This window comes from Alternaria viburni (genome assembly GCF_023758015.1).
Source record: "Alternaria viburni strain BMP 2772 chromosome Unknown scaffold_27, whole genome shotgun sequence".
NCBI classification, from domain to species: Eukaryota; Fungi; Ascomycota; class Dothideomycetes; order Pleosporales; family Pleosporaceae; genus Alternaria; species Alternaria viburni.
Window position 1 is genome coordinate 142,269 of NW_026055796.1, and position 27,826 is coordinate 170,094.

General features: G+C 54.1%; 11 protein-coding genes across 11 annotated transcripts; 7 read left to right on the forward strand and 4 right to left on the reverse strand.

The window, feature by feature from the left end:
* Positions 1–3,785: 3,785 nt before the first annotated feature.
* J4E79_009828 (uncharacterized protein) lies at positions 3,786–5,505 on the forward strand (the record flags this gene model as incomplete). Its single annotated transcript, XM_049358669.1, has 4 exons — positions 3,786–3,960; positions 4,011–4,150; positions 4,197–5,040; positions 5,090–5,505. The coding sequence occupies 4 exons, from the start codon at positions 3,786–3,788 to the stop codon at positions 5,503–5,505; spliced, it is 1,575 nt and encodes a 524-aa protein (XP_049206772.1).
* Positions 5,506–7,525: 2,020 nt separating this feature from the next.
* Positions 7,526–9,301, reverse strand: J4E79_009829 (uncharacterized protein; the record flags this gene model as incomplete). The annotated part of the gene is made up of 2 exons (XM_049358670.1): positions 7,526–8,802; positions 8,854–9,301. 2 exons carry the CDS (start codon positions 9,299–9,301, stop codon positions 7,526–7,528), a joined length of 1,725 nt encoding a protein of 574 aa, XP_049206773.1.
* A 1,096-nt stretch (positions 9,302–10,397) lies between these two features.
* J4E79_009830 (uncharacterized protein) lies at positions 10,398–11,765 on the forward strand (the record flags this gene model as incomplete). Its single annotated transcript, XM_049358671.1, has 2 exons — positions 10,398–11,364; positions 11,425–11,765. The coding sequence occupies 2 exons, from the start codon at positions 10,398–10,400 to the stop codon at positions 11,763–11,765; spliced, it is 1,308 nt and encodes a 435-aa protein (XP_049206774.1).
* Positions 11,766–13,363: 1,598 nt separating this feature from the next.
* J4E79_009831 (uncharacterized protein) lies at positions 13,364–14,053 on the reverse strand (the record flags this gene model as incomplete). Its single annotated transcript, XM_049358672.1, has 1 exon — positions 13,364–14,053. The coding sequence occupies one exon, from the start codon at positions 14,051–14,053 to the stop codon at positions 13,364–13,366; it is 690 nt and encodes a 229-aa protein (XP_049206775.1).
* A 779-nt stretch (positions 14,054–14,832) lies between these two features.
* On the forward strand, positions 14,833–15,825 carry J4E79_009832 (uncharacterized protein; the record flags this gene model as incomplete). The annotated part of the gene is made up of 3 exons (XM_049358673.1): positions 14,833–14,858; positions 14,906–15,155; positions 15,205–15,825. The coding sequence occupies 3 exons, from the start codon at positions 14,833–14,835 to the stop codon at positions 15,823–15,825; spliced, it is 897 nt and encodes a 298-aa protein (XP_049206776.1).
* A 427-nt stretch (positions 15,826–16,252) lies between these two features.
* J4E79_009833 (uncharacterized protein) lies at positions 16,253–16,981 on the reverse strand (the record flags this gene model as incomplete). The annotated part of the gene is made up of 3 exons (XM_049358674.1): positions 16,253–16,595; positions 16,645–16,767; positions 16,962–16,981. 3 exons carry the CDS (start codon positions 16,979–16,981, stop codon positions 16,253–16,255), a joined length of 486 nt encoding a protein of 161 aa, XP_049206777.1.
* Positions 16,982–17,154: 173 nt separating this feature from the next.
* J4E79_009834 (uncharacterized protein) lies at positions 17,155–18,810 on the forward strand (the record flags this gene model as incomplete). The annotated part of the gene is made up of 3 exons (XM_049358675.1): positions 17,155–17,447; positions 17,643–18,432; positions 18,568–18,810. The coding sequence occupies 3 exons, from the start codon at positions 17,155–17,157 to the stop codon at positions 18,808–18,810; spliced, it is 1,326 nt and encodes a 441-aa protein (XP_049206778.1).
* Positions 18,811–19,427: 617 nt separating this feature from the next.
* Positions 19,428–20,604, forward strand: J4E79_009835 (uncharacterized protein; the record flags this gene model as incomplete). The annotated part of the gene is made up of 2 exons (XM_049358676.1): positions 19,428–19,904; positions 19,954–20,604. The coding sequence occupies 2 exons, from the start codon at positions 19,428–19,430 to the stop codon at positions 20,602–20,604; spliced, it is 1,128 nt and encodes a 375-aa protein (XP_049206779.1).
* Positions 20,605–20,914: 310 nt separating this feature from the next.
* On the forward strand, positions 20,915–22,738 carry J4E79_009836 (uncharacterized protein; the record flags this gene model as incomplete). The annotated part of the gene is made up of 3 exons (XM_049358677.1): positions 20,915–20,932; positions 20,959–21,726; positions 22,061–22,738. 3 exons carry the CDS (start codon positions 20,915–20,917, stop codon positions 22,736–22,738), a joined length of 1,464 nt encoding a protein of 487 aa, XP_049206780.1.
* A 346-nt stretch (positions 22,739–23,084) lies between these two features.
* On the forward strand, positions 23,085–24,021 carry J4E79_009837 (uncharacterized protein; the record flags this gene model as incomplete). Its single annotated transcript, XM_049358678.1, has 2 exons — positions 23,085–23,669; positions 23,734–24,021. The coding sequence occupies 2 exons, from the start codon at positions 23,085–23,087 to the stop codon at positions 24,019–24,021; spliced, it is 873 nt and encodes a 290-aa protein (XP_049206781.1).
* A 568-nt stretch (positions 24,022–24,589) lies between these two features.
* On the reverse strand, positions 24,590–27,016 carry J4E79_009838 (uncharacterized protein; the record flags this gene model as incomplete). Its single annotated transcript, XM_049358679.1, has 2 exons — positions 24,590–25,832; positions 25,887–27,016. 2 exons carry the CDS (start codon positions 27,014–27,016, stop codon positions 24,590–24,592), a joined length of 2,373 nt encoding a protein of 790 aa, XP_049206782.1.
* Between the last annotated feature and the right edge of the window lie 810 nt (positions 27,017–27,826).

The window sequence follows — 27,826 nt, forward strand, 5'->3', positions numbered from 1 at the left end:
TCTCGTGCCAACATCGTACGGTAATCGTGCCTGAGGCATTTTTGCTACCCAATGCCACCCAAATCGATCGAGGTACAGTCATCTTAGGCTTCGGTTGGTACCGAGGCGAAATGCTTGCGCTGGTAGTTGCACTACTTCGAGGTAAACCTCCGTTCAACAACCATACTGCTCCGGTAGTCATGACCGAGATGAGCTTTCAGTGTAACTGCAATCTACGAGTAACCGTTGCAGCGCCGTTCGGATCCGGCAATTACAACTATATTGCCTTCAGGTACGCGACCGCTGCTGTGCTGCCGAGCTTCAGGGGCCTTGCAGCCGGAATGTCACCAAGCCTCAGTTCATCGGAGCATGTCACTGCAATGTCCGTCTAATGATGTACTGCAAGGGAGGCACGGGAGCCTTACCGACTGGTCTTGTCTGCCGATAGACTTTGAGCGCGTAACGACCCACCTGGGGTAGTCCTGCATTGTGTTACGGTCCGCGCCCCAACAGTTCCACTTAGCAACGGATACCAACTGCTGGCAGGTTGACGCGTCCGAGTACAACATCTGTCCTTCAAGCCTGCTTTTGGAGGTAGCTGGCGTGCTGATAACGTGTCGCGCCTGTGCAACGTAGAGGCACGCGCGTTCGATGATGCATGTCCATCGGTGGCTTGGATCGAACAACGACATTGACAGACACAAAACCTGAATCATGTATGTTCTTTGAGAGCACAAGAAACCGTTCGTTCCTGGTATGGTCCACGTTCACAGCAACATGGAAACCATCACCCGGGCACTGCCCCAAAAGCGTGCCATACAAGCTGCAGACACAACAGCATGTAAGCCTTATATCTCTTACAGTCTAACAATGCTGTGACCATAACTAAGCCTTCCAGATCTTTCGATGCAGAGTTGAACCATGGAAGCAGACGAACACCCATGTTGTTGAGCTCACAAGCCGACGGCCCTGAACGTGGTGAATGGTAAGTTCTGCAAACTTGAATTACGGTTGGCTTGACCGTGGATTCATGCGAGATCCGGAGTTGGCTCCTCAGCCACCGTTGCTCAATCAAAGCACTGGAGGACCAAACATGCACTGGCACCTGACACAAGACCGTTACGTTGTGAACCTGGTCGGCGGGTCTGCGTGTGGTAGCACCGCCAGACCGAGTACAGTACGAGGAGGCGGCGATACCGCCATGTGGTGTAGAGTAGCTTGACCGGCTTGGACCGACTACGTGATACTGATCCAAAGGATGCGTAAAGATGGACATGTTTCGGCAGCAGTTGCCGTCTGCAGTCCAGTTCAATGGTCATAGTCGTTCTAGGCAGACACATTCCAAGTAGGTTAGCCGATCGTGTGCCCCGATGAATACGCCGATGTGATCCTTTGTCTGAGACAACACCGCGGTCGTGGTGGGTGATCGTAGAGCCATGAATGATGTTGGTTATTACTGTGACGAGTTGAATCGCTGATATGGTTCAGGGCTTCCAATGGCGGCTACAAAGAACATGGAACTCACAGTTCAACAATAATCGATGGAAGATTGCTGTACAGAGGCTGGTCGTCCGAGATAGCAGCGACGTCGATGCTCACATGGTGTCCCGTGTAACCTGGTCGATGGATGCGGGTTCCAAGGGTTCAGCATCATGTGCATTGCAGGTTCCAAGAAGCAGAAGTAGGGATGAACGTAACGGTCACAGACGATCTGCCATGTCGACCAAAGAGCGATGGAGTAAAAGTGGACAGGAGCAAGGGGTGGATTTATTACCAAGGGTACAGAGGAGGCACAGCGCCTGTGTGACCGCGGAGGATAATTGGCAGGGCAAAAGAGGCTGTGGGCGGCGGGAGTTCTGGCAGAAGTCGGGCCAGGAGGACTGGTTAATGGAGCGGGATGATTGCCATGCGGGAAGCAGGGTTCGGGAGCGCCGTGCCCTGCAGACTTGTGAAGCTCAGTGCATCAGTGCATCCATCGGAACAAAGCGACGATGGGGGCAGTGTCGGTGGCCCCGGAGACGCGAAGTGTGGATATGTTCAGTAGTCGTTCTGTACCGTGGTCTCGCACAGCGCTAGCCGGCCAAGTATGGCCATGTTGTTTGGCATGGGCACGGGCTAAGGCGACTACTGCATGCCGGCAGCGAATGCAGGCTACAGAAGGATGCGCGCGCTGCAGGCGGCCATGAGGGATCGGCGCAGGAGGACAGCGTCGCAGAATTTGCTTTTGCTCGGCGCTTTGGCCGGTTGGGTAGCAGGCGTGGAGGGCTAGTGACCTCGTGGCGGTACAGCGGGCGGCGGGATAGCAACACGGGTTTGGCTAAAGTGACGACAAACTACAAGGCCCTGCCATGCTCGCCGCCCGTGTCTGCTGCTCGCGGGGCTCAGGATGCCGTGCCTGCGCATGCGTCTGCTCTGCACGCTGGAGCGGAACGAACCTCTGGCTGCCACAGCCGGGCGGAGTGGCCCCTCGCGGGTCGGTCGTGGCAGAGGGAATTGCTGTCATGGGCACCGCCATATGACAAGTGCACCAGTTCGCGCGCGGAGGCAGGGAGCCCATATTAAGTGCAGCTAGCCGCCGCTAGACGGGCAGCTTAAGATACACGAGGCCTCGATTGAACGATTTCCCACGTGCGGCCGGCTCACCTCTGGGCACCACCATATCCATTAATTGGCTGGCTCCCTGGCTGCCCTTGCGACTCGTCAAGACTCAACCGTCGCCTCTAGCTTTCTGTTGCGCCGCACCTCCTCCACTTTCCAGAGGTCCCTTCCCAACGTCGTACGACGTCCCTACGGCTAGACCGCCGGCTGCCCGCTGCTTTGTTGTGCTCCTTGCTGCCCTCCGCCCCAGGACATGTACTCGACCCGGTAGTCTGCTGACTGCTGCTCTCCTTCCCCACGCGCGCAAACCAGAGCCTCTCGACTTTGTCCTCGTCGCCGTGTCAACTGGTACCATCTCGACCCACCGCGCCCCAGAGCCGCCCCAGCTGGCCAATTCTCACCACGACGCCTCGCTCGACGCCCACGTCGTGCACTCGTCTTTTAGGGCGCCTCCATCGTGTCAATTCCAGATCCCGCCCTCTGGACGCCGTGTCCCATCTGGCCTGGGCAAAGGCACCTTTGTATTGTCCCTGCTGCAGCATCCGCCGACTAGGGAGAGCACGGCAGCCGCATCTCCAGCTCTCGTGGAGTTTTTGCCAGGAACCGTGTTTGCTTTTGTCCCGACTCGTACCGCCAAAAGAAGTCATTGACGCCGGGCACCCTCGCAGCTGCCACTCCTGCAAGACACGGCCATCGCTCCTGCCCTTCTCGCGGTAATCGGCGTGGATCGTTACCTTGCGCTTGCCATTAGAGTTGGGACGGTCTTGGCGCTCCATTCGTCGTGCCCCACTTCAACCCAACTGCCATCTTTACTTTCAGGGAGGAACGAACCATATCCCGTGCGGCCTCGCTGCCCGTTACCCTTACCACGCCCTGCATCCCTCTTCCACTCCACGCCCCGGCCACTACCCTTACCCAAGCTTTCCTTCCCGGGACTCGGCCCTCTTTTACTCTTACTTCTCCATCTTTCCCACCTGGCCCATCTACGATTGCCGAAAGTGACCAAAACCACTTGCTCTGGCAAACGTCATTATTCCGCGCCTCACTGGCTCCACTATCTCACCCGTTCGAGTGTGGACATCATCACGAGCCCAAAGCCCTCTCGCTACCACTAACGGCGGGCACGCACGACTATTTTATAAGGTACCTCGTGCGCCGCCTCCATATCCATGAACTCTGTTTCTCAGCGCACGACGCCGCACGGAAACATGTCGCAGAACAACATGCAAAACAACATCACTCAGGGCCAGCAATCTCTGCCGCCACTGTCCTCACTCACCAACCGTCTACCTACGGCTGAGCCGACCCCGGCACAGCCCAGGCAGCACTCAGAAGCACGCGAGGTTCGCGACTCAGGCAATTGGTCTCTTGCCCAAAGCAAACGTGAGTTCTCACGATACCTATCATCTGCACGTTGTTGACACGCTTTGTAGATTCATCAACTATGTCCCAGTCCTTGGGACTACACGTGCAAACACTACTCAACCCTTCCGATGATTCCCCATCAAGAAGTTCGATACCCGAGACGCCGTCATCGGCGAGGTATCCATCTGGCCTCTCCCAGTCGTCTCAGGTACGCATTTTATGATCGCCTATAAACTCGTCTAACATAGCAGTAGCATGGTGTTCTACCTCCGCTCAACCAAGGGTTCGACAGCCGGCTCAGTATCGATGCCGGCTCTCATTTCGACTCTCGACGCAGCAGCGTAGACAGTCGGATGAACGCTACCATGGGTCATCTATCCATTCACCCGCAGTCACCATACGAGAGCCAAAATGCGTCCCGAGTCTCGCTTGTCTCGAACCTCCAGCAGCAACGCGGCATCACAAATCCTGATTCGCGCCCTAACGGCACTTCTCCTCTGTCACCTAATCGTGCTGCTCCGCGTGCCAACCATCCCCCTCGACGCGCTCCGGTCATTAATCCCAACCCCAGGAGCGTGTCTGGTATGCCGGACCCCATGGCGGCGGCTCCAACTAAGGGTTTTGCTTGGGCGTTTCCCGCAGATGATTACGACCACGAAGAGAAGAGGACGTCTAGCAGCGGCGAGTCTAGCGTAGACCGATCCAACGCCCCTTCGCGTCAAGGCAGCTTCGCGACGTCGGTCAACAGCAGCATCTTCACCACAGACTCCAAGCTACCACCCGGTCAACAACGACTGAATGATGGCACGCCTCCCTACTCTCATCCTTCATCAGACGTACTGACTAGTTCAGACATCCCTAGCACTCATCATCACTCCATGCAACATCGCAGCGTGACTAGCCTGCAGAATGTTGATCCCACCAACCCGCTTGCGCCTGGGAGTGGAAGTTATAGCAGGACCCCTGAGCTTCGCGTCAGCCACAAGATGGCAGAGAGGAAGCGTCGTAGTGAGATGAAGAACCTGTTCGACGATCTCAATGGCATCCTTCCCAACAGCCCAGGCAGCAAGTCATCCAAGTGGGAGATTCTCACCAAGGGTAAGTTCACTCATGAATCGCTATATACGTTTGACTGACGTGTCTTTAGCTATTGAATACGTCACCAGCCTGACCCGCGCACATCAAAGCGCTCGCGAAGAGATCAGCCGCTTGCGACCTGATGCAGAATACTGTCGTCGGGCCCAGGAGGAGAACGAGCTCCTCCGAGCAGAATTGAACGCCGTGTGGAACGCTCTCCGTCGCGTCGATCCATCCAACTCTCATGTCTACGGAAGTATGACAGGCCAGTTCGCACAAGGACAACCCGCAACTCCTGCGTCCGGAACCAACGTCCTTCCACCGTTACAGCAGCAGCAACAGCAACAGCAACAGCAAGGGCTCTCGCAACAGCCACCACCATCGCAGGCTCAGTGGGGACCACCGCCGCATGGAGGCTCTATGCAGGGACCGATGCAAGGCGTCGAGTTTGGCGGTATGCGGCCCTACGAGCACCCTCACCGTTGAAGCAACCCTTCTTCACATCACTGTCGTCTTGCATGAGCAACGCGGCTGCTCAAGCCACTCGAGTCTTGACCTTCACTGGACTGTATTTCTGGGTCTCTTTTACGCCTTACATCGTGAGGCTTCACTTCAGCGTTTTCTGTTTATTACTTCTACACCAACGGACGGGTACACGGTTTAGCCGACTCTGTTCGGACCTAGGACTAGCTGTCCCACCAACAACGGTTTCAATTATCTACCGGCTTTGTTTCACGACCTTTCAGCATCGAATGTATTATGACACGATCCTATGCGACATCATCGGCATACTCGACACCCCTAGAGGGTCTTTCCTTTGTTCACCTACCGGATCGTAGGACGGCGTTATATGGAGCGGCTTACACCTTTGGAGTGAGAGGGCAAGGAAAGCTTCTCGGAGAAAGGTCGGGAAAAAAAGTATATGTCATGAATCACTAAATCGGTGAATCGGGTGCCTCATGTCGGCTCCAAGAGTGGGATCTTCGGCCATAGCAGGCGTACGGTTGGACTTTGGGTCATTCTCCAGCGATTAATCAGTCTTTCAGTCGGATTTGGCTTCATCACTGCATGTAACCCGGGACTTTGGTCCCCGTCCCCGCCATCGTTCTACACGTGGACATGTATCTGCAACCAAGGAGGACCATGTTTCTCAAACATGCATTAACAGCTATTAGCGGGGGACCTACCACAAATTCTTTAACATGGATCGTCGCTGCAGGTTTGCGCGACCGAACTATACCCACACACCCTCTCTCGTTATCGCTCACTGCACTTGTACTGTTGTTGATGGAGTGTATTGGAGATTCCAAATTCCCGGGTCGTCACGCGCGCCTCTTGCCGGATCTTGCCGACACGTGTAAGCATGGCTGCCTGACGCATTGCAGTTAAGTTTCACTCATGGTGCTGTCGTTGTTTCGATGATCTGTTGTTCTGACTGACAGGCGACGGAAGGCTGTTTGCCGCTGTACTAATGACTCGCATCTCGTCAATATTCCCCGATCCCCATCATCCCCTTTATCTTTGCGCGCCGTGCTGTTCTTCAACATACGCTTGACTAACTTCGCTTTCGCTTGTTTGTTAACTACCACAAAGTTTAGGTCTGCATCTCCACAGCCACGTTCATACACTAGATATTCTGTAACTTGCAACGTTTGCGCGTGGTGGCGTGGAGTGGCGTGGCGTGGTAGTTCTCTTGGTTGCTTGGTTTCTCGGTGAGTTTGACATTGGCGGGGGGTTGGCATTCGATGGAAGGAGCAGGTGGAGTGCACTTCGTTCGACACGAGGTTCATAACTGCGCCGCAGCACGTGGGTTTCGGGATGTGGAGTGCAGTTCTGTCCATGTGGAGTACCTCTTTGGACATGACTTAACACTTTGACATGACTTGTAGCTGTATAGGATAGGCAAAGAGTGCTGGAGTGCATATGTGTCAGGTAGCCGCAAGGTAAATTACAGTTTGAGACTAGACTGAATCATGTTAGTGTGCGGTCGGTAGGGAATGCCGAAGCCCTGAAGTGGCAGTGTGCGCGACGGCTAGGGCAAAAGGTAAAGTGAGTTTTCCGTAGACCATTTCCGTAGACCAGGTGTGGCTGGTGACGGTGGGGTGGTAAGTTTGGGGGTAGAGAGATAGAGTCTTAGGGTATATATCTATCTGCTTGTGGTGATCGACGTTGATCCACAGGCTACGGTGTTTTCTAGGAGCATTATCTAGGTCCGAGATAGAGTCATGTTGTCTTGACTTGGGATGGTGATGTGATGCATATACATAGTTTGTGTGAGGCGCATGCTGTAGTCACTAGACTAATTGGAGTAATATAAAGGCGAGGATCGCAGCACGGAAAGCTCGGTGGGACAGTTCACATCATGACATTAACTAGTAGATGCCGAATTAAATGCGAAGCGAAAAATGGCGATCGCAAGACGCCGGAAGGGTATAATTAAAATATACAATCTAACCATCATCATAGAACCAATCTCTTCAAAGGAGAAAGAGACAAAAACATTACACTACCCACGATGCAGGATAGTATCCAACGGGTTCTTGGGTTCACCAATCGTTTCCTTTTGCACCTGTTTCTTCTGCTTCTTCGTCATGAGGCCCTTGGCCTTGATACCGCGTTCTTTTCGTAGTTTCTTGAGCGCCTCTTCGGTCATTTCTTGACGGAGGATTTGTTCTACTACGAGCTTCTTGCGACTACGCTTGTCGCCGCGGCCGATGATGATGCCCGCGGTGATGTTGCATGTTAGACTGCAACTTAGGATGATGGCGGTGACTTCCTTGGGGCGGTCTTTGTAGTAGATACCCCATGTGGTACCTCCCAGTGCGCATTGGAACATGGAGTGGAAGTCGAGAAGGACGATGATGGTGATGAGGAGGCGGATGGAAAAGGCGTGGTGGGTGTATGTCTCGTGAGGTCGGTAGAAGGTATGTGACTTCTCCAGCTTGCCTTGGTGGTGCTCGAGTTTCTTCTGCTCTTCGGCGGTGAGAACGGGGGCCTCGACGCCTTCCTGTTCTGCTTCGCCTGTTTCCCAAGCGTTGGATCGCGGCATGGTCGGTAGTTCGTTGTGGTCTTTCAACTCTTGTAGTCCTCGTTCTTTGCGTAGCCGCCAGGTCTTGTGCGCGTAGTAAGCGACGAAAGCCATGTGGTATGTGTCGACGATGCGGAAGGGGAACATGGTGATTCCAACAACACAGAACAGGGCAGTAAGGACCTGATCAGCAATCTCGACAAAGTATGCCTGACGATCACCAACGTAAATCCAGCCGATGAGGAAGAGTACCCATGCTGCTCCCCAGAAGGTAATAAGGAAGAAGTACAACGTGACGAGGAAGCCGAGTGGGTTGCGAACGTAACGTCCGAAGCCCTTCATAGTCCGCTTGAACCTTGCGCGTCGAGAGTGGAGAAGATGCCGTACGTGGTCGTCCAGAGCCTCCTTCTCCTCGTCGGTCCATCCTGTTAATGAGGCACCGTGTGGGAGTACGGCGTAGTGATGACCCGCACCCTCTTCAAGAGTCGAAAGATTTGAGTCGATAGTGTTGTTTCTCCGCAACTCTCCACGGCCTCCGCGTGCGGCTTGTTCTACTTCGCCTTGTTGTGTCATCTCAGGGAGTTGATCTTCCTCGCGTCTGGCCCCTCTAGCTGTGCCCATCTCTTCGTCCGAGGAGTCTGATGTAGTCTGCCCAAGATCGTATGTGGGCTGGCGGTTGTAGAGCCAGGGTAGATTGGGCAAGAACAGCGAGTTCTGAACGTTATTCAGTGTAGTGAGGGCAGATATCTCGGGGTCTAGACTTTGTTAGCTGATACCCCAATGTAGCATACTCTGGGGTCACGTACCGATGACATCAAGCACATCGACAACATTGTTGCCCATCATGTTCTGGTTTGGGTCCTTCTGATGCCGCCGCATGTGGAAAGCGGAGGACTGACGAGTCATCCCTCTTCGTGCATTGTTGGCGGTCGGCGGACCATTACCGATAGCAGGGTTTGCTGTCGCCGTGCCATCTTCATATAGAGGCTGCAGATGGGGGCCCGTTAATTGACGCCTTAGGCTATCGTCGGCGACCATGGCCGCTGGAGGTGGGCGCGGTTCAGAACTACTTCGTCTTCGGCCGGCTTGCCATGTGCTGTCGGATCCCGGTACTGGCGCTGGGTCAGGTGTGGGTTGGGGAGTGTTTACGCTCGGCTGATGTGACGGTCTTCTTATGCGAATCGACGAACTGCGCAGGCGCTGGATAGGATTTGAGGTAGGCGCGTGTGGTTGAGAGGGTTGTGCGGCTGGCATGTGGGTCGTTGTGGTGACGGCAGGGTGTGTGGTAGTGGTCGACTGGGGCCCAAAATGGTGCACGCTCGTTCCCTGTCCGGGTGCGGTGGATGTCGTGGTGGTGGTAGTGTAGGGGCCAGAGGTAGTGGTGGTCGAAGTTGACGACGACGCCAACGGTCGTCCCTGCTCGTGTGGGCCTTGATCCATAACTGCAGCGGTTGCGACGAGAGAGCCCCAGGAAAGGAAGCAGTTTGGGCGAGAGTGCGGCGTTGGGGTCAAGTAGTGTCTTGCTAAGCGTGCAGCGAGCGATCCGGCCGCGACCGACGCAATTAGTTCATTGTTCAGTCAGCAGCGTGTCTCCGCAATCCCTCGTGAGAACAGGGTTAGAAGCGCGCCGTGATAGGAAAGCGGCGCGTTGGCACGGCGATAATAACGGGTTTGAGGAATAGGAGCGTGAGAGGGGTCTTGGAAAACACAGTCAAGCTTTCCTTGCACGCGCGGGTTGTCAACCAGCCGCGTGGTAGTGCTTCGGCTAGGGCGGCTTCGTTGAGGATCCGAGTGGCTGCATGCCATCCCTCCAGCAATCAGCTCTGACGTCATACCTCATGTTTCTTCAACTGCAGACATATCTGGGGTTGCTGACGCCTGCATGAGAAGGATGGACTAAGCATGGCTGACGCCCAATGCTTGATCATATGAGCCCTGCACGTCGCTGTCGCTGCAGCCACAGTCTCTGCAAGGGAGCCACCAAGAAGCAATTAGTCGCATTGCGCAGACTCTGCCAGTTGTGCGCAGAAACAGTGGGCTTTGGAGACATGCATTACTGTTATGCCACCCTGGTCGAACTCAACAAATGTCAAATGTCGCTTGCAGGCCGGTTTGGGGGAGCAGCGTCTGGACTCACAGCCACAGGGCTGAAACACGGCCCAGCTGGTCGCGCCTAGGCCAGCGTTGACGTAGCTGTGGATCCCAGCTGCGCATCCGTACCTGAGCCATGATGCCTTCCGACATCCACAATAAGTTATACCCATAGCAACCTTATCGCATTCATCTCTCCAAAATGAAAGCGGCACGCGCCCTTGTTCCAGCCTTTCTGGCAGCCTGCCGCGTCGCTGCCATGCCGCAGCGCAGCGCGCCGCAACAAGCTATACTCGACGCGTCGACGAACCATCTCGCCAAACCACTTGGTGTAGGCCACTTCAGCGAATGGAGCCGTGCCACAAAGAAGGAGTTCTTGGTAGACTGGCAGGCCGGTAGGGAGGATGAGTGGACCATGGTAATGGGCAATGAGGGCGGTGATATGGACTCCATGACGGCGGCGCTCACTTGGGCGTACCATCTTGAACACTCCACCGAACACACCGACAAGCCTATCAAGGCCATCGCACTCCTCCAGACACCGTCGCATGCGCTTGATCTGCGACCGGAGAACAGGCTGGCCCTCGACAATTCGCAGATGACGCCTGGCCATGAGGACTTGTTGACGTTAGACGAACTGCCTGAGGACCCCGAGACTCTGGGCAAGAAGCTCAAGGGCATCGTCCTAGTCGACCATGGCAGCCCTCTACGAAAGTGGAACGAGGCAAAGATCCTCAGCATCTTCGACCACCACAAAGACCGCGGCACTGCTCCTGACGCCGAACCCCGTGTCTTCGAAGTAGCAGCAAGCTGCACTACGCTCGTCACCCGCCAGATGCTCGATGAGCTCGAGAAATTAGACGAAGAATACCACATGCCGCACGAACTGCTCGAGCTAGTCCTCAGCGCCATTGCCATCGACTCTGGCGGCTTGTCAGGCAAGAAGACGACCAAGACCGACATCGAAGTCTCCAAGCGCGTCCTCGCACGCAGCAACTGGAAGAAGGACAGCCTCGAAGACGTCATGGAGGACCTCGACGACGAGCTCAGCAAGGCACAAAAGGACATTGACAACCTTGGCCTGCGCGACTTGTTGCGCCGAGACTGGAAGGGCGACATCATTGATACCCCCTCCCCGCGCACTCCTACCGTGAGCATTGGCTTCGCCTCGATTCCGTACTCCATGGATGAGCAGATTCTGAAGACGGACTTTGCGGAACTCTTTGGTAAGTCTCGACTCCATTCCCAATCTACTCTTGAACTACAGCTCAACTAACACATCCCAGACTGGTTCGCCGTGCACGCCGCTTGGACCGCCGAAGCCGGCGTCGACATCTCCATCACGCTCAACAAGTACAAGAAGCACTACAAAGACGGCGAGAAGGAGAAGATCCGCGAAGTCGTCCTCACCGTGCGCGACGACGTCCGTATCGACCAGGACCAAGCCGACTCGCTCTTCAAGACCGTCAAGGAGGCGTTGGAGAACAACGAGGAGGGAATTGATTTCCAGCCGTGGCACCGTGCGGACCAGTTGGCGCCTAGGCAGATGGTGTGGACGCACAAGAGTAGTGCGGGTAGGAAGGTTATCAGGCCGATTGTTGAGGAGGCGGTTATGAAGTGGGATTAGGGGTGGATTTGGACGGGGCTTTGATACCTATGTGAAGACGAGTCTTTATGAAATGTACCTATCAATCCACATATACTCCAGCCGTATACAGGATGATCTGTGATGCAAGTTGGATAAGATGCTCAACGTCTGTCCTTCACGGTAGGTTCTGGTCCATGGGGTACGCTCAGAGGATGACAGGGCTCAGGCGGCGTTGGTGCATACACGGTGTTTGTTTTCGAGAAGTGAACGGCAATGAAGATCATGTATGCTTCAACATGAATAACACATGCTGGGCTTCTTCAATAGATCTTGCAAGTGGCACTGATAGATGGCGAAATCCATGCAGTGTTGCTGCATACATGGCAATAAAGCTCAACAAGTGGAAAGGCTCCAGGACAATGTATATCTCAACCTGGAGGGTAGCAATGCGGCTTCTTCATACGTTTCATGTCAGTGGCATTAGTCGATGCCAGAATACGTGCAGCGATGCTGCTTACACAGTACTACATATTGGCAAATAGAAGGTATCCAGGGTGATGCATGCTTAAATCTACGAAGTGATACACGCCTTCCCCTATACAATTCTTGCGAACAACATCAGTGCATGCTAGAACCCAAATCATGTTACCGCATACACGGTATCAAACATGGACAAGTACGCAGTATCGAAGCTGATGTATACATCTGGCAGTACCAATGGAGAAAGGCATAGCCGTTGGGTTGCAGCATACGTCCTCTTCACTCTCAACAATTGAGCGGTTTCCAGAGCAATGTATACTTCTGGCAGCCCTGATTAACGGCAGTATCCACATCGGACTACCGCATACATAGTATTGAAAGTCAACAAATAGAGGGTGTCTAGGACAATGTATGCTCCCTGCAGCACTGGCAGACGCTAATATCAACGTCAAGTTGCCGCATACATAGTGTTATATATCGGCGAATGCATGGTATCTAAGGTCAAGTATACTTCTGGCAGCCCCGATCAACGGCAGTAGCTAGTTGGGATTGCCGCATACATTGTGTTGAACTTGGAGAACTAGACAGTACCCAAGTCGATGTATACTCCTGGCAGTACCAATGAATACAAATATACACGTTGGGTTATCGCATTCATCGTGGTATATATCGCCGAATGCTTAGGATCCAAGGTCAAGTATACACCAGGCACCACCAAGCGACGACAGCGTTGCAGTAGGTTTGCCGCATACACTGTATTAAACTCCATCAACTAGGTGGTCCTCAACGTAACGTATGCTTCAACGCAGATTTTTCTGGGTGCAGAATCAAGATCATAACTCATCATTCCTAGGCTACGTGAAGCTCTTTGCCATACAAAACTACAAAAACAACCAATTCCAAAGAACATTTACAAAAAAACAAGACAATCCTACAAAGTATGCCCCCACCCGGCTATCTTCAGCCCCTGAGAGCCTGCCCTTTCGGGCGGCTGGAACTCAAGGGGCCGTCAAGCCAGGGTGGAGGGGAACAACAACCAAAACGACCAACTTCCTCCAATCAAAACAAAATCATACCATCTCATCTAACGCCGCCTGAAAACGAATGGGGTATCTAACGCCGAAAAAATGCTGAGTAGTCGTTTCCGTCTATGGGCGCTACCTGGGGCGGGCGCTACGAGCAGCTGGCTTCCTAACGTTGGCCGTGTTGGTCTTTGGTGACAGCACATGAGACGAAGTGGTTGTCTTTGTGCGGGAAGCAGCGCGGGTTGCGCGCGTAGTTGGGGCAGCAGCAGCAGGCGCCGATTTCTGAGTGGGTGCCCTAGCGCGCTTCTTTGGTACAGGTAGGTCTGCATTTTCCTTGTCCTCGCCAGACAATTCGTCGCTGCTGCGCTTCTTGGCGCGTGTGGTCTTTGTTGGCTGAGCGTATGTCGGTGTGGGCTTGGCCTTGGCGGCAGGCTTTGCGCGCCTGGTGTCTGGGGAGGAAGTCGCGGGCGCTGAGGAGCTTGTTGGGATAGAGGTTGTGGGAGCCGCGCGTGTCTTGCGTGAGGCAGGTGCTGGCGCTGGCGCTGATGTCTTCTTGGGTGGCGCAGTCTTGATTGGTGCTGGCGCGGTCGCGGTCGCGACTGGTTGTGCAGGCGCGGATGCCTTGAGGAGGTCTAGTAGCGTGGTTTGGCGCGTCACGGTCGGGATGCGGTTGACGCGACGCTCGAGACGCGACTGCATGCTGGCACACTGCGCGTCGCACTGCGCTCGTAGCTTCTCTTTGCGCGAGTCGAGCTCGATCTGGAGGTTGGCTAGCATGTTGGCTTTCGCCTCAGCTGTGATGCCGTCTTTGATGTTGTTCATCGCGTGTTTGTGTGATGTGTGACGCGTCGGCGGCGGCGATGTTATTGTGAAGTGCCGGAGAGTACCAGCTAGCAGAGAAGAGCTGCTGAGACTTTCAAAGATCTGATATTGATCTTGAGAGGCTCGGGTGTGGGGGTGGTGGAAGAGGGTTGCAGCTTCCAAATGTTGTGGTGGTGGAGAACAGTAAACAACGCGAGGCAAGCCGCGACGATGATACTGGGGAGAGGATTTGAGTGGTACAAGTGACTTATTGAGACTTTCTGATGCTTTTGCAACAACTTTTGAGAGATTTGGAGCAGATTTGATGTGGTTGCGGGTGGTGGTGGTTGCAGCTGCTGAATCAGAGTGGGATGTTGGAGGAAGGAACGTTGGAGCCCGCAGGTCTGTCCTTTACGCCAGCGCCAAGGGCGACGTCACGGCCTAAGCAGTACGCTTGCTACATCGAGGTTGGTCGCAAGACAAAAGAGAACACCAAAGTACAGGATAGCAATCTGCGCAGCAACAATTGCAGCGCAGCGCTTTAGGATTGGAGTCGCAATATTCGATATTGAATTGCACGAGTAAGTTTCTAGATGTTGCAGATGCCGTCTGAGTCATTTCTCCTCCGACACGCGCACGGCCTCCCGCAGGCGCGGTCACACCTCACGTGATCTCGGTGGTTCCCATGGCCAGCCTCCGTCCTCCGCTGCGGCGACCTGAGCTCAGCATCACAAGGTTGCCGTCGATCCAACCAACTACCCAAACAATCACCTCAACCCCACACACATCCGGTCTTCAAGATGGTGTTAGAAGCTTCTATGATAGTGTAAGGCTATATGCACTCACACATCGACCGCATACTAACTTCAGCAGCGTTGACAACAGCGAAGCTAGTCGAAATGGCGATTATGTACCCTCGCGATGGGAAGCACAACAGGACGCCGTGAACATGATCTTCTCCGCGAAGACTGGTGCAAACCCAGAGTCATCCGTCGGTCTCATGAGCATGGGAGGCAACACCCCGGAGATCCTCACGACCCTGACAACGGACATTGGCAAGGTGTTGGACGGTCTGCACCGGACAAAGATAAAGGGCAGCTCACACTTCGTGACTGGCATCAATGTCGCGGCTGTACGTTATCAGGAACCTCTGGTAGGATGCAAACTAACAGTACATGCAGTTGGCTCTCAAGCACAGACAGAACAAGTCGCAGAAGCAGCGGATAGTCATGTTCAACTGCAGCCCCATCGAGGAGGACGAGAAGAACCTGGTCAAGCTGGCAAAGAAGATGAAGAAGAGCGGTATCAGCATCGACATCATCGCATTCGGCGAGCTGAGCGACGACACCACGCGGAAACTCCAAGCCTTTAGCGACAACGTACAAAGCGCCGAGGGCTCCTACCTCGCCACCATTCCACCCAGCGCGAACCTGCTCAGCGATTCGTTGATCACTACACCTATAGTTGGTGGGGAGGGTGCGTCCAGCGGTGGTGGAGACAGCGGTTCCGGAGGCGGAGGCGGCGGTGCTTCCGGCGGCAACGACTTCGAGTTCGGCGTGGATCCATCGGTCGACCCCGAGCTCGCATTGGCGCTGAGGATGTCTTTCGAGGAAGAGAAGGCACGGCAGGAGAAGGACAAGAAGACGAAGGAGGCGGCCGAGGGCAAGTCGGAGCTCGAGCCGGTGGCTGAGGGCGACGAGAAGCAGCCGCTGCTGGACAGCTCGGGCCAGCCTGGTGGAAGCGGCAGCAAGGATAAGAAGGACGACGACCCAGACAAGATGGACACGGCATAAGCGGACATAGCGCAGCTAGGAAGAGGAACGCCTTTGAAGCTTCACGGTGGAGCAGGAGTATTCACGGCGTCTACTGTATGACTAGAGCTGGCGTCTACCGCATGGCATGGATGAAATGAAGCAAATAATGAACATTAGTCTACATTGATAGGTACTGGAGACAGTACTATCTTCTACAGCACATCTCCCACAACTTGACTTCCCTAGTGGGTGGTCTCTCTTCGTCCCCAAACCCGACACTATCATACATGTTACGGACCCAAGAGTGATGCCCTGGAGCTTTGGTACGAGAGTCTCTAGTGTGCTCCCGAACTGCAACCAGTGGCAATGCATGCCGCAGCAGAACGCTCCTCGTGCTGTTCAACACGCGTCCCGCTTTGTTTCTCTTCATTCCGATTCGTGGTATCATATTCCCAATACGGCCTCCTCAACCCCCTCTGACTTTGACAAAGCTATCCAGCCCCCGATCGAACTTCTCGCACCGAATCGGCATCTCAACGGTATAGAACGGATTCTTCATGACGTAATCCGCATACAATTCATATATCCTCTTCATCATAGTATCGACATTCGGTTGCTGGGGCTCAGTGAAGAGCAAGAACTTGACACCGGTCTGTGTTTGGAAACATTGGATGCGGAAGTGTGAGCTTTCGAGGACCTCGATACCGGTTGCGCGGACAGGGAAGGTCTGGAGATTCGGTGTGGTGGTAGAGGGAGGCGGCGCGCGGACGGGTGGGACTGGAGAGAGCTGCGCTGTGATGGCGTGCATTCTAGACGCTCATCAGTGGAAGTTTATACGCCCAGAAGATTGCGATTTACCCATGAAAAGATCCAGCGAGCATGAGATAGTCATTGCTGGTGAGCTTGCTCATGCCCGCGTGGAACTCGCGATTGTAAATGAGACCGCCAGACTTGCTGATGACGAACAGCGCGAACACCACCCTACACTATAGTGTTAGCCGACAACCTAGGAACACACTCGGCTTGCTTATTACATCTTGACGATCGGTGCGCAAGGAACAGACTATCGCGACTTTCGGCGGCGTGGTGTTGCGGCTCGCGTTCCGCCCTGTGGGACCCTGGGAGGGGCTAGTTGCACACCGCAGCCAACTACCCACTCACCTTTGACAGCTCACATCGGTGTTTGCTTGGCCATTCACACGGTTGAGGCCCGCTCACTCCTACCACTGCTTCTCCCCAAGACTCCCCACACCACGGCACCCACACCCGCTCAATATTCTCAGCCCGGCCAACGCGGACCGTTGAGCTTCACCAACCCCGCGAATCTCAACTATCCAAACCGCTGCCGGGAGGCCTCCACACACCATCATGTCCAACCAGAGCATTCTTAGAATCACCCGCGAACTCGGCGAGATCCAGCGCGGCTCCGACCTCTCCATAGCCGTTGCCTGCCGCGATATTGACGTGCGCCATGTGCGGGCGCTAATCATAGGCCCACCTGACACCCCCTACGAGTTCGGCTTCTTCGAGTTCGCTGTTAAGTTTGCGCGCGAATACCCTACTAAGGCTCCGAGTGTCACGGCTATAACTACCCATGGTGGGCGTACGCGATTCAATCCCAATATATACGCGGGCGGCAAGGTGTGCCTATCGATTCTTGGGTAAGTGAGCTTGAAGCATACGAGGGTGTATGTTCTGTCAAGAGACAACACAAAACGTATCGAATGCCTCTAGGCTGTCTTCAAGTAAAGCAAAAAACGGCAGCCCTGAAGCATACGAACACGTTTATTTTGTCAAAAGACGAGACAAAACGCATCAGATACCTCCAAGGCTGAGTCTATGCTAACAGAATGCAGTACATGGCGAGGAGAGCGTGGTGAAGAATGGTCGTCTGCCCAGGGCCTCGAGTCTATCCTTATCTCCATCCAGAGCCTTATGTCGAGCAACCCGTACGAAAACGAGCCTGGCTTCGAGGACGCAAATTCGGACTACGACAAGAAGAACCAGGAGGCATACGTAGACAAGATCCGACACGAGTCGCTGCGCATATCCGTCATCGATCGCCTGGAAGAATACCTAGGCATCAATTGGGGGAGGTCCGGCGTGACGGTCTACAACGCGGAAGAGGACTACCAGTCGAGCAGGGACGACGCGCCCTTCGAGCCCTTCAAGGACCTCTGCAAGCGACGCTTCCTGTGGTACTACCAATCGTATCTAGCTCGCGTGGACGAGGCAGTGCAGAAGAATAAGGATGGGGACCGCTTCGAGAAGATGCCGTTCGAGGGCCCGGGCAACGCGATGGAGGGCACATTCCAGTACACACAGCTCCGCGAGCGCCTGGTCAAGATCTTCGAGACGCTCAACAAGGAAATGGAGGCATGGGCCGCCGAGGGCATGATGGCTGTCAGCAAAGAGATGAGTATTGCCAACAACCTCCAACGCCAATATGAGCAAATCATCGAGAAGTACAAGAAGCAAGACGCCGTTACTCTGGATCTTGATCTTGTCGATAAGAACCCATTCGTATGGCAGCTTGTCCTGTTCGGGAGACCTATGACGAACCTCGACGGCGGCATGTTCCGGATTATGCTATACATTAGCCCCAAATTCCCAGAGGTTTTACCGCGTGTTAGATTTGAGGGTAACGTAGCCATCACGCGTGCTTTTTGAGATTTCTCCGCTAACTGATGTCTAGTATGTATCCGCCCGATTCTTATATGGAGACGCTGTTGTCGAATTATCTCGTAACGTATTCCTCAAGACAAGCTGACAATTTGATAGACACCGGTTCTCTACCACCACCGTGTATCGCCCGATGGCATACTCTGCTACGATGCTGCCCGTAAGGACGATATGCGCTCACATATTGAGGCCATCATTGCGGCTATCGAGGAGGAGTCACCTGCATACGACCCACGCACACTGGTCAATCCCGAGGCTGCGAAGCTGTTCTGGGGAACTCCAGACGAAAAGAAGCTCTATAACCGCAAACTGAGGCGATCCGCACAGGACAGCGCTGAGTGAGTTTCATTCGTGGACGTTACAACGATGTCTGCTAATAGTCGTCTAGGAACTGCTTTTAGAGATTGCGAACTAATGATCCCACGGCCGGTCTTCCTCTCGATATGACATTACATGATACCCCAAGCCTGACCTCGCGAGGTGGCTTGCATTACACGGCGTTCGTTCATCAGGGCTATGGGAACAGCATGGGTAACGGCGTTAGTCGTGAAATACGAATGATATTTTGTCTCATTGAAGTGATTCCATATGTCCCAGATGCTTACATTGCTTCTGGAAATCATGTCTCTCAATATTTTATGCTGTTGCAGGCTGCAGGGCCGACTTGAACTTGTGAAATCTTTCCCTTGTCCTGTTGGAGATGTAAACGACCCAGAAGTCTACATTGCCCTCAAATGTTTAGTATTTGTATTCCTATGTTATTGTAGGCTGTAGAGCACCTGTTCATACTCTTGTACAGGGTACGGCGCTTTTGCACGCGCGAGTATGGCCGTTGAGACCCTGACATGCGGGAACCTTGAAGCTAACCCAAGCCCCCGGAAAGTGTTCCCCCGAGCGCTCTCCGCAAAACAATCCCTGATCGTCGCACCACCAATTGCACTGACACTCCATCCTCCACCATGCCGAACAACTCAGACACTATCCAATCGCTCGGAAAGGTCCTCGTCGTCGGAGGCTGCGGCTTTCTGGGAAGCCACATCGTCAGCTTGATCGTCAAGCGTCACCCTCAGACACAAATCGCCGTCCTCGATCTACGAACCAACTCGAATCGCAACGCCAGCCCGAACGTCTCCTACCACGATGGCGATATCACGGATGCTCCTGCCATGAAGGCTCTGTTCTCGCAGATCAAGCCCGACGCCGTCATCCACACAGCGTCTCCACACTTCGATCTGAAGCCTGAGATCCACGACAAGGTCAATGTTGGGGGCACCAAGGTCCTGCTACAGGCTGCGCAAGAGTCTGGAGTGAAGGGCTTCGTGTACACAAGTTCAGCGAGTGTCATTCTCGACCACGTAAACGATCTCGTCAACGCGGACGAGAGATGGCCGCTTGTTACTGGCGACGACCAGCCTGAGTACTACACAACCACAAAGGTAAGCATACAATCGCATTGTTATGTCTCAGAATCTAACGATATACTAGGCTTACGCCGAAACGGCCGTCCTCCAAGCGAACCGCCATCCCGAGAACTCCCCAAACTTCCTGACCTGCGCCATCCGTCCCGCTGGTATCTTCGGCGAAGGCGACGTACAATTGCTCCCTAAGATGGTTGGCGCATACCGCAAAGGACAAACCAAGTTCCAAGTCGGCGAGAACACCAACCTGTTCGACTTCACCTACGTTGAGAACGTCGCATACGGCCACGTGCTCGCTGCTATCGCGCTCCTCCATACCCACAAACGCCTACCCTCTATTCCTCTCGACAACGAGCGCGTCGACGGCGAAGCCTTCCTCATCACCAACGGACAGCCCGTATATTTCTGGGACTTTGCGCGTGCGGTATGGCACGAGGCGGGCGACCGAACACCTTTGAGCAGCGTGTGGCACCTTAGCACCGAATTCATGTGGGCTATTGGCACGATCCTAGAGAACGTCTTTTGGCTCATGGGGAAGAAGCCTAATCTGACTAGGGCTCAGGTCAAGTACAGCAGCATGTCCAAGTACCACAGCATCAACAAGGCGAGACTGCGGTTAGGATATGAACCTCTTGTTACTTTGGATGAGGGTATCAAGAGGGGTGTACAGTATATATTGGAGCAGGAGAAGAAAGCTGGGGAGAAGAAGGGTCAGTAGACTCATACAAATATGTGAGCAGAGGCTATCGAAGACGATTTATTCCCATACTGCAGGTGTACAGTGTTTGTAGATAATGTAATTACATGCCCTCGACATATTCAGTGCACATGGTGAAGTAATGAAGCAAGCGCCTCGCTACGATGCTCGTATCTCTCAACTCAGGGAAGCTTTCGTAAATACATGCACACTGTCGTGGCCAGATGTAGCTAGAACCTCCCCAAGGCGGGACCCACTCCCGATTAAGTCAACTTCGTCGCGCGCGTAGCTCAGCGACCTCCCCAACCCCACGTTCACCCCACCCGTCACCATGGCGCGCAATCACGAAGTATGTCGCGCCCGCTACTTCCCGAGTCAGCATACGAAGCTCTCGGCCTCTCTCCTGAAACGATCAAAGACCTGATGAATCCCAAGCCTGCGCCCGAACCTACCGAAATCCACGCGCCGAACCTCCTGCAGAGTGACGAAGACAATGCGCGCCCCATGTCGCCCAACGAAACTTCCATAACGCTATACGCCGAACTACTGCTGCATATACGTACGGTCACGCTTTTTGCATCGCTGCGCACAAATTTCTCCCGGTCGACAGACGCGAAGCTGTCGTCTGATGGCTCTTATATCACTGTCTCTCATGAGGGCCAGTCCGCATCAATACGCCTTCCTATCAACGTCAAAGGCGGAGGCGACGCTGCGCTTGAACTACCGTCACAGCCTCCAACCAAAGAGTTGACACTTCGTCTTCAGCTGGAAGAAAAGGAAGGAAGCGACCTTCTAGGGACACTGCAACGCGAAGATCGACAGGCCAACATTGTACCGTGGGACGGCGCTTCGCTCAACGATGCAAAGGACGTGGAGATAACCTGCAAGGGCTGCGACGGTACCCTTATAGCGAAAGGAAAGATTCAACAGTGGAGAGACCTGCCTAATGAGAATTGGGCTGAGATGATGGACTTTTGGCATTGCCATAAGCCGGACGAGCATCACTTGCACGATCACATACACGATGATGTTGTCGTTCAGAAGGGTTATGCGGCTAGTAATCGCCTGCAGGCTATGGGAGGGGTAGGGTTTGTTGATCTGGCCAGCTTTCTCCTGGCAGAGTCGGATTGCGAAGGCGCACAGGTAAGCTACAACCTTCTTTCAACTGAGTCGTGCGATTCCTGCATCGTCGTTCCATGACTTCGCAACATGTATGGGCGCAAAGAAGGCGAACTCGCCTCATCAGTGGCATTCATCGTCGATACAAGCGCCCTAGATTGATAGGCTCATACACGTACTCTCGGTTCCGGTGTACCCTCTTCCCCAGGTTGATGGGTTGCCGGCGCCATCGAGTCAGCGGCCTGGCGTTTCACTGTCTCTATACCCTCAGACCCTTGGGATTGGCAGGTTTAGCCAAGGCTACATCCTACACTGTTATCTACTGTTGTTTAGTATCGCACATGCTGATATGACATAGCTCTCCCCCAACGACGAAGGCCAAAACAGAGATCTCGTCCAATGCAAGCATTGCAACCACACGATCGGCGCCCAGGAACCCTCAACCGACGGCTGGCGAATACGAAAATGGGCCATCAGCATACGATCTGCAAAAACCACTCCATCGTCGCCAACTACGCATACAGTCCAGAAATGGATATCAGTCCGCCTCCTCCACCTCATCGAAAACACCGGCCTCCGCAAATTCCACATCCACACCGCTGCACCACCCGATCAATCCCATGAAACCCCCATACCCTCCCTCCTCATCTGGGTCTTCACCCCCGACCTCCTCTTCTCCTCTTCCATACCCACGCCCGGTCGCCTCGATCCTACACGCACAATGAAAGTCTTCTACCAGAAACAGACTTGGCAGGCGTTGAAGCCGGGTGAGCCTGAGAGTGCTAGTATAGAGGATGTGGAGTTTCCGTTGGAATTGTATGAGGAGTTGGAGAAGGGGTTGGAGAGGAGTCAGAAATTGTTGCCGCCGACGGCGAAGAAGTTTCAGGGGTGGGATGTTGGATTGTTGGAGAGATTTGAGGTGCTTGAGGCGGGCTTGGGTGAGGGAAGCGGAGAGGAGGAAGGTGAGGCTGGTGCCAATGGGGGTGCCAATGGGAATGGGTTGGGTGATGAGATACCGGAGGAGGATGTTGATTGACGTGATCGAACGGTTTAATGAGTATACACATATCTATGCCTCATATTGAAGCTATACTGTAGCAGTCATTCGTGTCCCATCTACTGCCTCATTTTTGTCGTTTGTTCAAATGCGTCATACAAGACTGTCGGTCTCTGAGCGGGTGTATGGCATGGCGATTGCTAGCCGGGTGAGAGCAAGCGCCAACCTCACCCGTAACGCTTTCCGCTCAATCACCGCTGACCCCGCAAGGATAAAACTGCCTTCGTCTCCCTCGCACTGTGCTTCCCTCTATCTTTCCCTCTCTCTCTTCCCGCAAGTCAGTCAAGATTTGCATCCACTTCAACCACATCATCCATCCACCAGTATGTCTATAGTCGCCAAGATTGCTGCGATGCAGCGACATCGTGCCGCCGCCGCCGAGACTCCAGATAATCTTCTGGATGTGAGAGTCACTTCTGAATCATCAACTACCCCAAGGATCGGCCAGTCTACCATGGACACCGGACTCCGAGGTCTATGCCAGTCCACGCAGTCTGTGGGTCTAGAAGATCATGTAGCTACCGGGGTCTCAGAAGAGGAAGCGCCTGACATGCTACAACTCAGCGCCGATCCGGAGAAGCTCGCCATTGCTGAAGGCAATGCTGAAAACTCACCTCTCCTCCGTCTGCCAGCTGAGATCCGCAACACCATCTACGACTTGGTTCTCAGCTCTCACCGCGACTTCCACACCTTCGATGTCGCACGTCAGAAGAATATGCGGCAGAATGGTGGAAGCGAAACTACTATACAACAGCTCGCTTTGTTGCAAGTATGCCGCCAACTTTACACCGAAACCAATCTTATTGCCCTCAACTCCACACCTTTCGCCTTCGGCTCTGTCACCGACTTTTCCAAATACATCGCGCAGACGCTGCTCCCAACCCAGATCGCTGCCATCAACGTGCTCAAGGTAAGTTCTGACTGTACGAATTGCATGTGAGACATATACTGACTTCTTACTTTTACCTCTGCAGTGCCCATTCCGCGAGATCTACTTCCCTGGCTTCGGCGTAAACTCCGCGTTCATCGGGCTCCTTCGTGACAGTTTACGTGGGCTGAAGGTACTGGTACTATTTGGGGTGAGGAGTAAGGCCGTCGAGGAGGAGGCGATGCGGGTCATAGAGAGGAAGATCGCGAGGGAGATTAAAGAGGGGTGCGAGGAGCTGAAGGTGAAGGTTGAGTTGACGAGGAATGGTTTGAAGTGGCGCAAGGAGGTCGCATCGGTCTATGGCCGTGGAGAGCGGAGTTTGGGCGCAGAGTGATGAGGGTGATTGACTCTCCTTGACCGTCCCTACAAGGATATCAAAAGCTGTGTACGATTAGACATGGATTAGTATTGCGTGCATTCAATCACCACTCAACATGTGCAAACACAAGATCTTCCTTTCCACCAGTTTTATTTATCTATCTATCCTACAGTATCTGATGATCTCTACCGCAGCCTTAAGACTCCGTAAATGGGCAGTCCGCAAAGAAGGAGAAGGGGGGAGATCAAAATCAGTCGCCAGATAAAAGAAGAAGGGGGGAAATGAAAACCCGCGCAAACAAACAAAGATCCTTTGTTTTTTTGTGGAGTTTCTGTTCTGTTCGAGGCGCTATCCCACACCCAGTGTGGGAAAAGAGAGAGTGAAGAGCAAGGCCGTAAATGCATGCGTGCCCGATTATATCTTCTCAATTCCTCCTCTTGTCATAACAGTCGTGAATCGCTGTTCAAAGAAACACCCAGTGTCCAGACGCCGGCTCAATGGAAAATTACTCCTTCTGTTTAAGTACGGGTGTGAAAGACGGCTATACAAGTGCCCGCTAATCGTATACAATGCAGTGCGGGAATTACTGCTGGTTCCCGAAGCCCATAAAGTTCAAATCATCCAACGTAGTGGTGGGCTCAATGTATTGGGGGTCGAACTGGCCTCCAACCTGGTTGAAGTCGGGAAAGAAGTTGGCCGTGTGGTTGAACGTCATCTGGCTGGGTGGCGCAGTGTCGAACAACGTGAAGTCCTGGCCGGGGCGACTGAAGCCTTGCATGGTCATGTCCATGTCACCGCCAAAGCCCTCATCCATGTCTGGTGAGTAGAGGGTGATGTCAGGCTGAGCCATGGGTGATAGATGTGGCAGACCGTTCATGTTGTTATTCGTCGCAAATGGCAGCGGCGCGAAGTCGAACGCTGTGCTCATTGGGGTTGGCTGCTGGTAGCCTGTGTTGAAGTTTGCGTTCAGTGCACAGGCGTTGTAGATGTCGTTGTGGTTGATGTGGGTGTCTTCTGGCGTCACAGCATCGTCGAAGGATGTGGGCTCAACGGGCGAATGTCCAGACGAGTATGTGAAGTGAGAGCCATCGGTGGTGATCGAGTCACGACGGAAGTCATCTTGGTAACCGTGGGCACTCATGGCCGGCGTTCCGAAGCCATAGCAGTTAAAGTTCTCGATCATGGGCACTTGAGGCGAAGCAGCGAATGGTGTGATAGGTGTAGTCATGGTCGCCGACATGGGTGTACCGATGAAGGGAGTGAGAGGGGTAGCGGGGCTGTGCTCGCTGCCAGAAGCGCCCTTCTTGCGACCGTTGCTCTTGGAGCGAACATATTCCCAGCCATGAGCCTTCTCCATGTGCTGCTTGCAGTTGGACTCGCGCTTCGAAGCGTACGTGCATGGGTGGTAGAGACACTTGTACTGAGCAGGGGCAGCAGAGTGCTTGTCGTTCATGTGCCTATCACGCTCCTTCTCAGTCGGCCAGCCGAGTTCAAAGTACTTGCAGTTCTTCTCGTCGCACTTCCATGGGCGAGAGTGAGTCTTCTCGTGCTTGGTCAGGTCGCATGGTCGCTTGAACTCCTTCTTGCAGTCACGGCAAGTGTGCATCACGTCTCCGGGTTTCTCGGACTTCCGTCGTCGCGCCATGGATCGGGTTACTTCGTCCTCGTCCATGCTGTCCTCGTCGGCGTCCGACAGACGACGCTTGATCCTGAAGGCGTTCGAGGCATCCACTGACATGGGGATGACGTTACCGTTCTTCTCCCGGACGAGCTCGACAGGACGGCCGTTGTGGCTGATTCCACCGCGGAGGGTGATCTTCTCATCGCTATAGAGTTTTTGATTAGCGCGGGCGAATAAAAAGTCGGCGGCGCGGTCATACCGTGAGTAATCCATCTCGTCCAGATCCTCACCCTTGGTTTCTTTTTCTCTTGTAGCAGCCATGATTGAAGCGTATCGTCTAATCTGTTCCATCAAATCGAGGAAGTAGCCGTCAGTATAAGGGCGGTCGGTTGGTAGTCGCTGGTCTTGTTCGGAGATGTACTGGACGGTCGTAGCCAAGAGTTGGATTGATCGTTGGCAAAAGCGGAAGTACGAGTCCGGGGAAGCCGACAGCTCCTTTAAACCACGAAAAATGCAATAAGCTTCTGCACTTTGAGAAAGACAACGGGTGATTCCACTTACCGGTGCGAGGAAGACGAGGGTCTTCTCGAGGTCACGGAGGTTGCGGATGTTCTTCTCACCTATGCGTCGAGGCACGTCCTTGACGAGGGAGTGGAAGTCCTTGAGAGACTCCTCGGCGAGAATGGGCTTGATGATGTAGTCGTGGATCTGCTTGCACGTGTGCTCGCCGAGCACGTCCTCTTCTGAAAAGGTGAGCGATGAGAAGGACCTGGTGACAGCCGAATGCGTCGAGCTGATAGAAGTGCTAATGGAGTCACGGACGCTCGAGCGCTGGGAGCGAATCTCGTCTTTATATATGTTAGTATGTGGGGCGTTCTCATCCAAGACGGGTGGCTGCAGTGGTTCCTTACCGTATTTCGATCCACTGATGCTGGAACCCAGACCGCTGTCAGAAGCGTGGTCGTGGGGGCTGCGTCCAACTGCAGTAGGCTTTGGGTCAATGTCCATTGGGGTGTGATCCAATGGGGCGCCGTCGAGGACAAAGCTCGGGACAGGAAGAACCTCCGGATCGTTGAGAAGGTCACAGCTGGTGACAGCGCTCTTATGGCCAGCGACCCTCGCTTCGAAGTCTTTGAGCAGGTTGGTGACGCGACGCACGTTAGGGTCCTGGATGGAGTCGTTGACTAGCTCTTCCAGCCGGTCAGTGTTGGTAGGCGAGCGGCGGGGCATGCAGAATCGGTCCACCTCGCAGATGTCGGACGAGATATGGGTTGGCGACGAGAAAGTGCCGCTCTTCCTTAGCTGCATGCCATGGATGCTCAGAGGGGATGCGGAACCCTTAAGAGGACGGCGGCGGGGATGACGGTTCTGGTCGTGGGGTGCAGACATGTTGAGTATGACTGGTCGTCGTACCGGTTGAAGTGGGAAAGGCGGCCTCAGGTGAGTCACGGACTGCACAGTTCCCCAAGCCCGGCGATCCAAAGAGACCAAGTGTGAGTGGTTATCAGAGCCCAGATCACGTTTTCATTGACCGGGGATAGTGGAACCTTTGCGGCCGCGGAAGCTAGCAGCTGATAGGCTAGGGTGATGATGGTGATGCAGCGAGCGAGGAAAGGGCGCTGAGTCCTTTGGTCTGGTGTCGGAGGAGACGTGCAGGTATATAGGAAGGCGCAGCACGTGGAGTAAGACGGGCGGCGAGCGGCAAAAGAGGCACAAGGGCGGCGGGTCTGCGGTGCAAAAAGAGGACGGGGAGGGAGGCCTGAGGGATTAGGATTTGAAGCAAGAAGAGATGTCGAGCAGCGCGGGCTGGGGGGATAGGTGGTTCAAGAGGGAAGGAACGGGTTGTCGTCGCTTCCTCCAGTAAGTGGAGTTCAACTCCAGGCAGCAGTGCACGGACATCTGACGTTCCGCGCAGTCAGCCCCTGCTCGGATCCTGAATACGAGCTGCATACCATTATTCGCCCATTTGCACAATAGCAGCCATCCGTCTTCTGCGTATCTCTGCCGTGTCTGTTGCTGCGGGAGGTGATTGCGAGAGTTATTTCATCCCTCACCGCGATCCTACTGTGGTAAAAGACACTGAACCACCAGAAATGTGCTCCATCCAGCGGTGACAAGACCCTGGCCAGAAACCGGTCAACCCAAGAAGCGCAGGAACGGCTGCTAGTGCACGCGTATCATTGGTGAATGGCGTCAGGC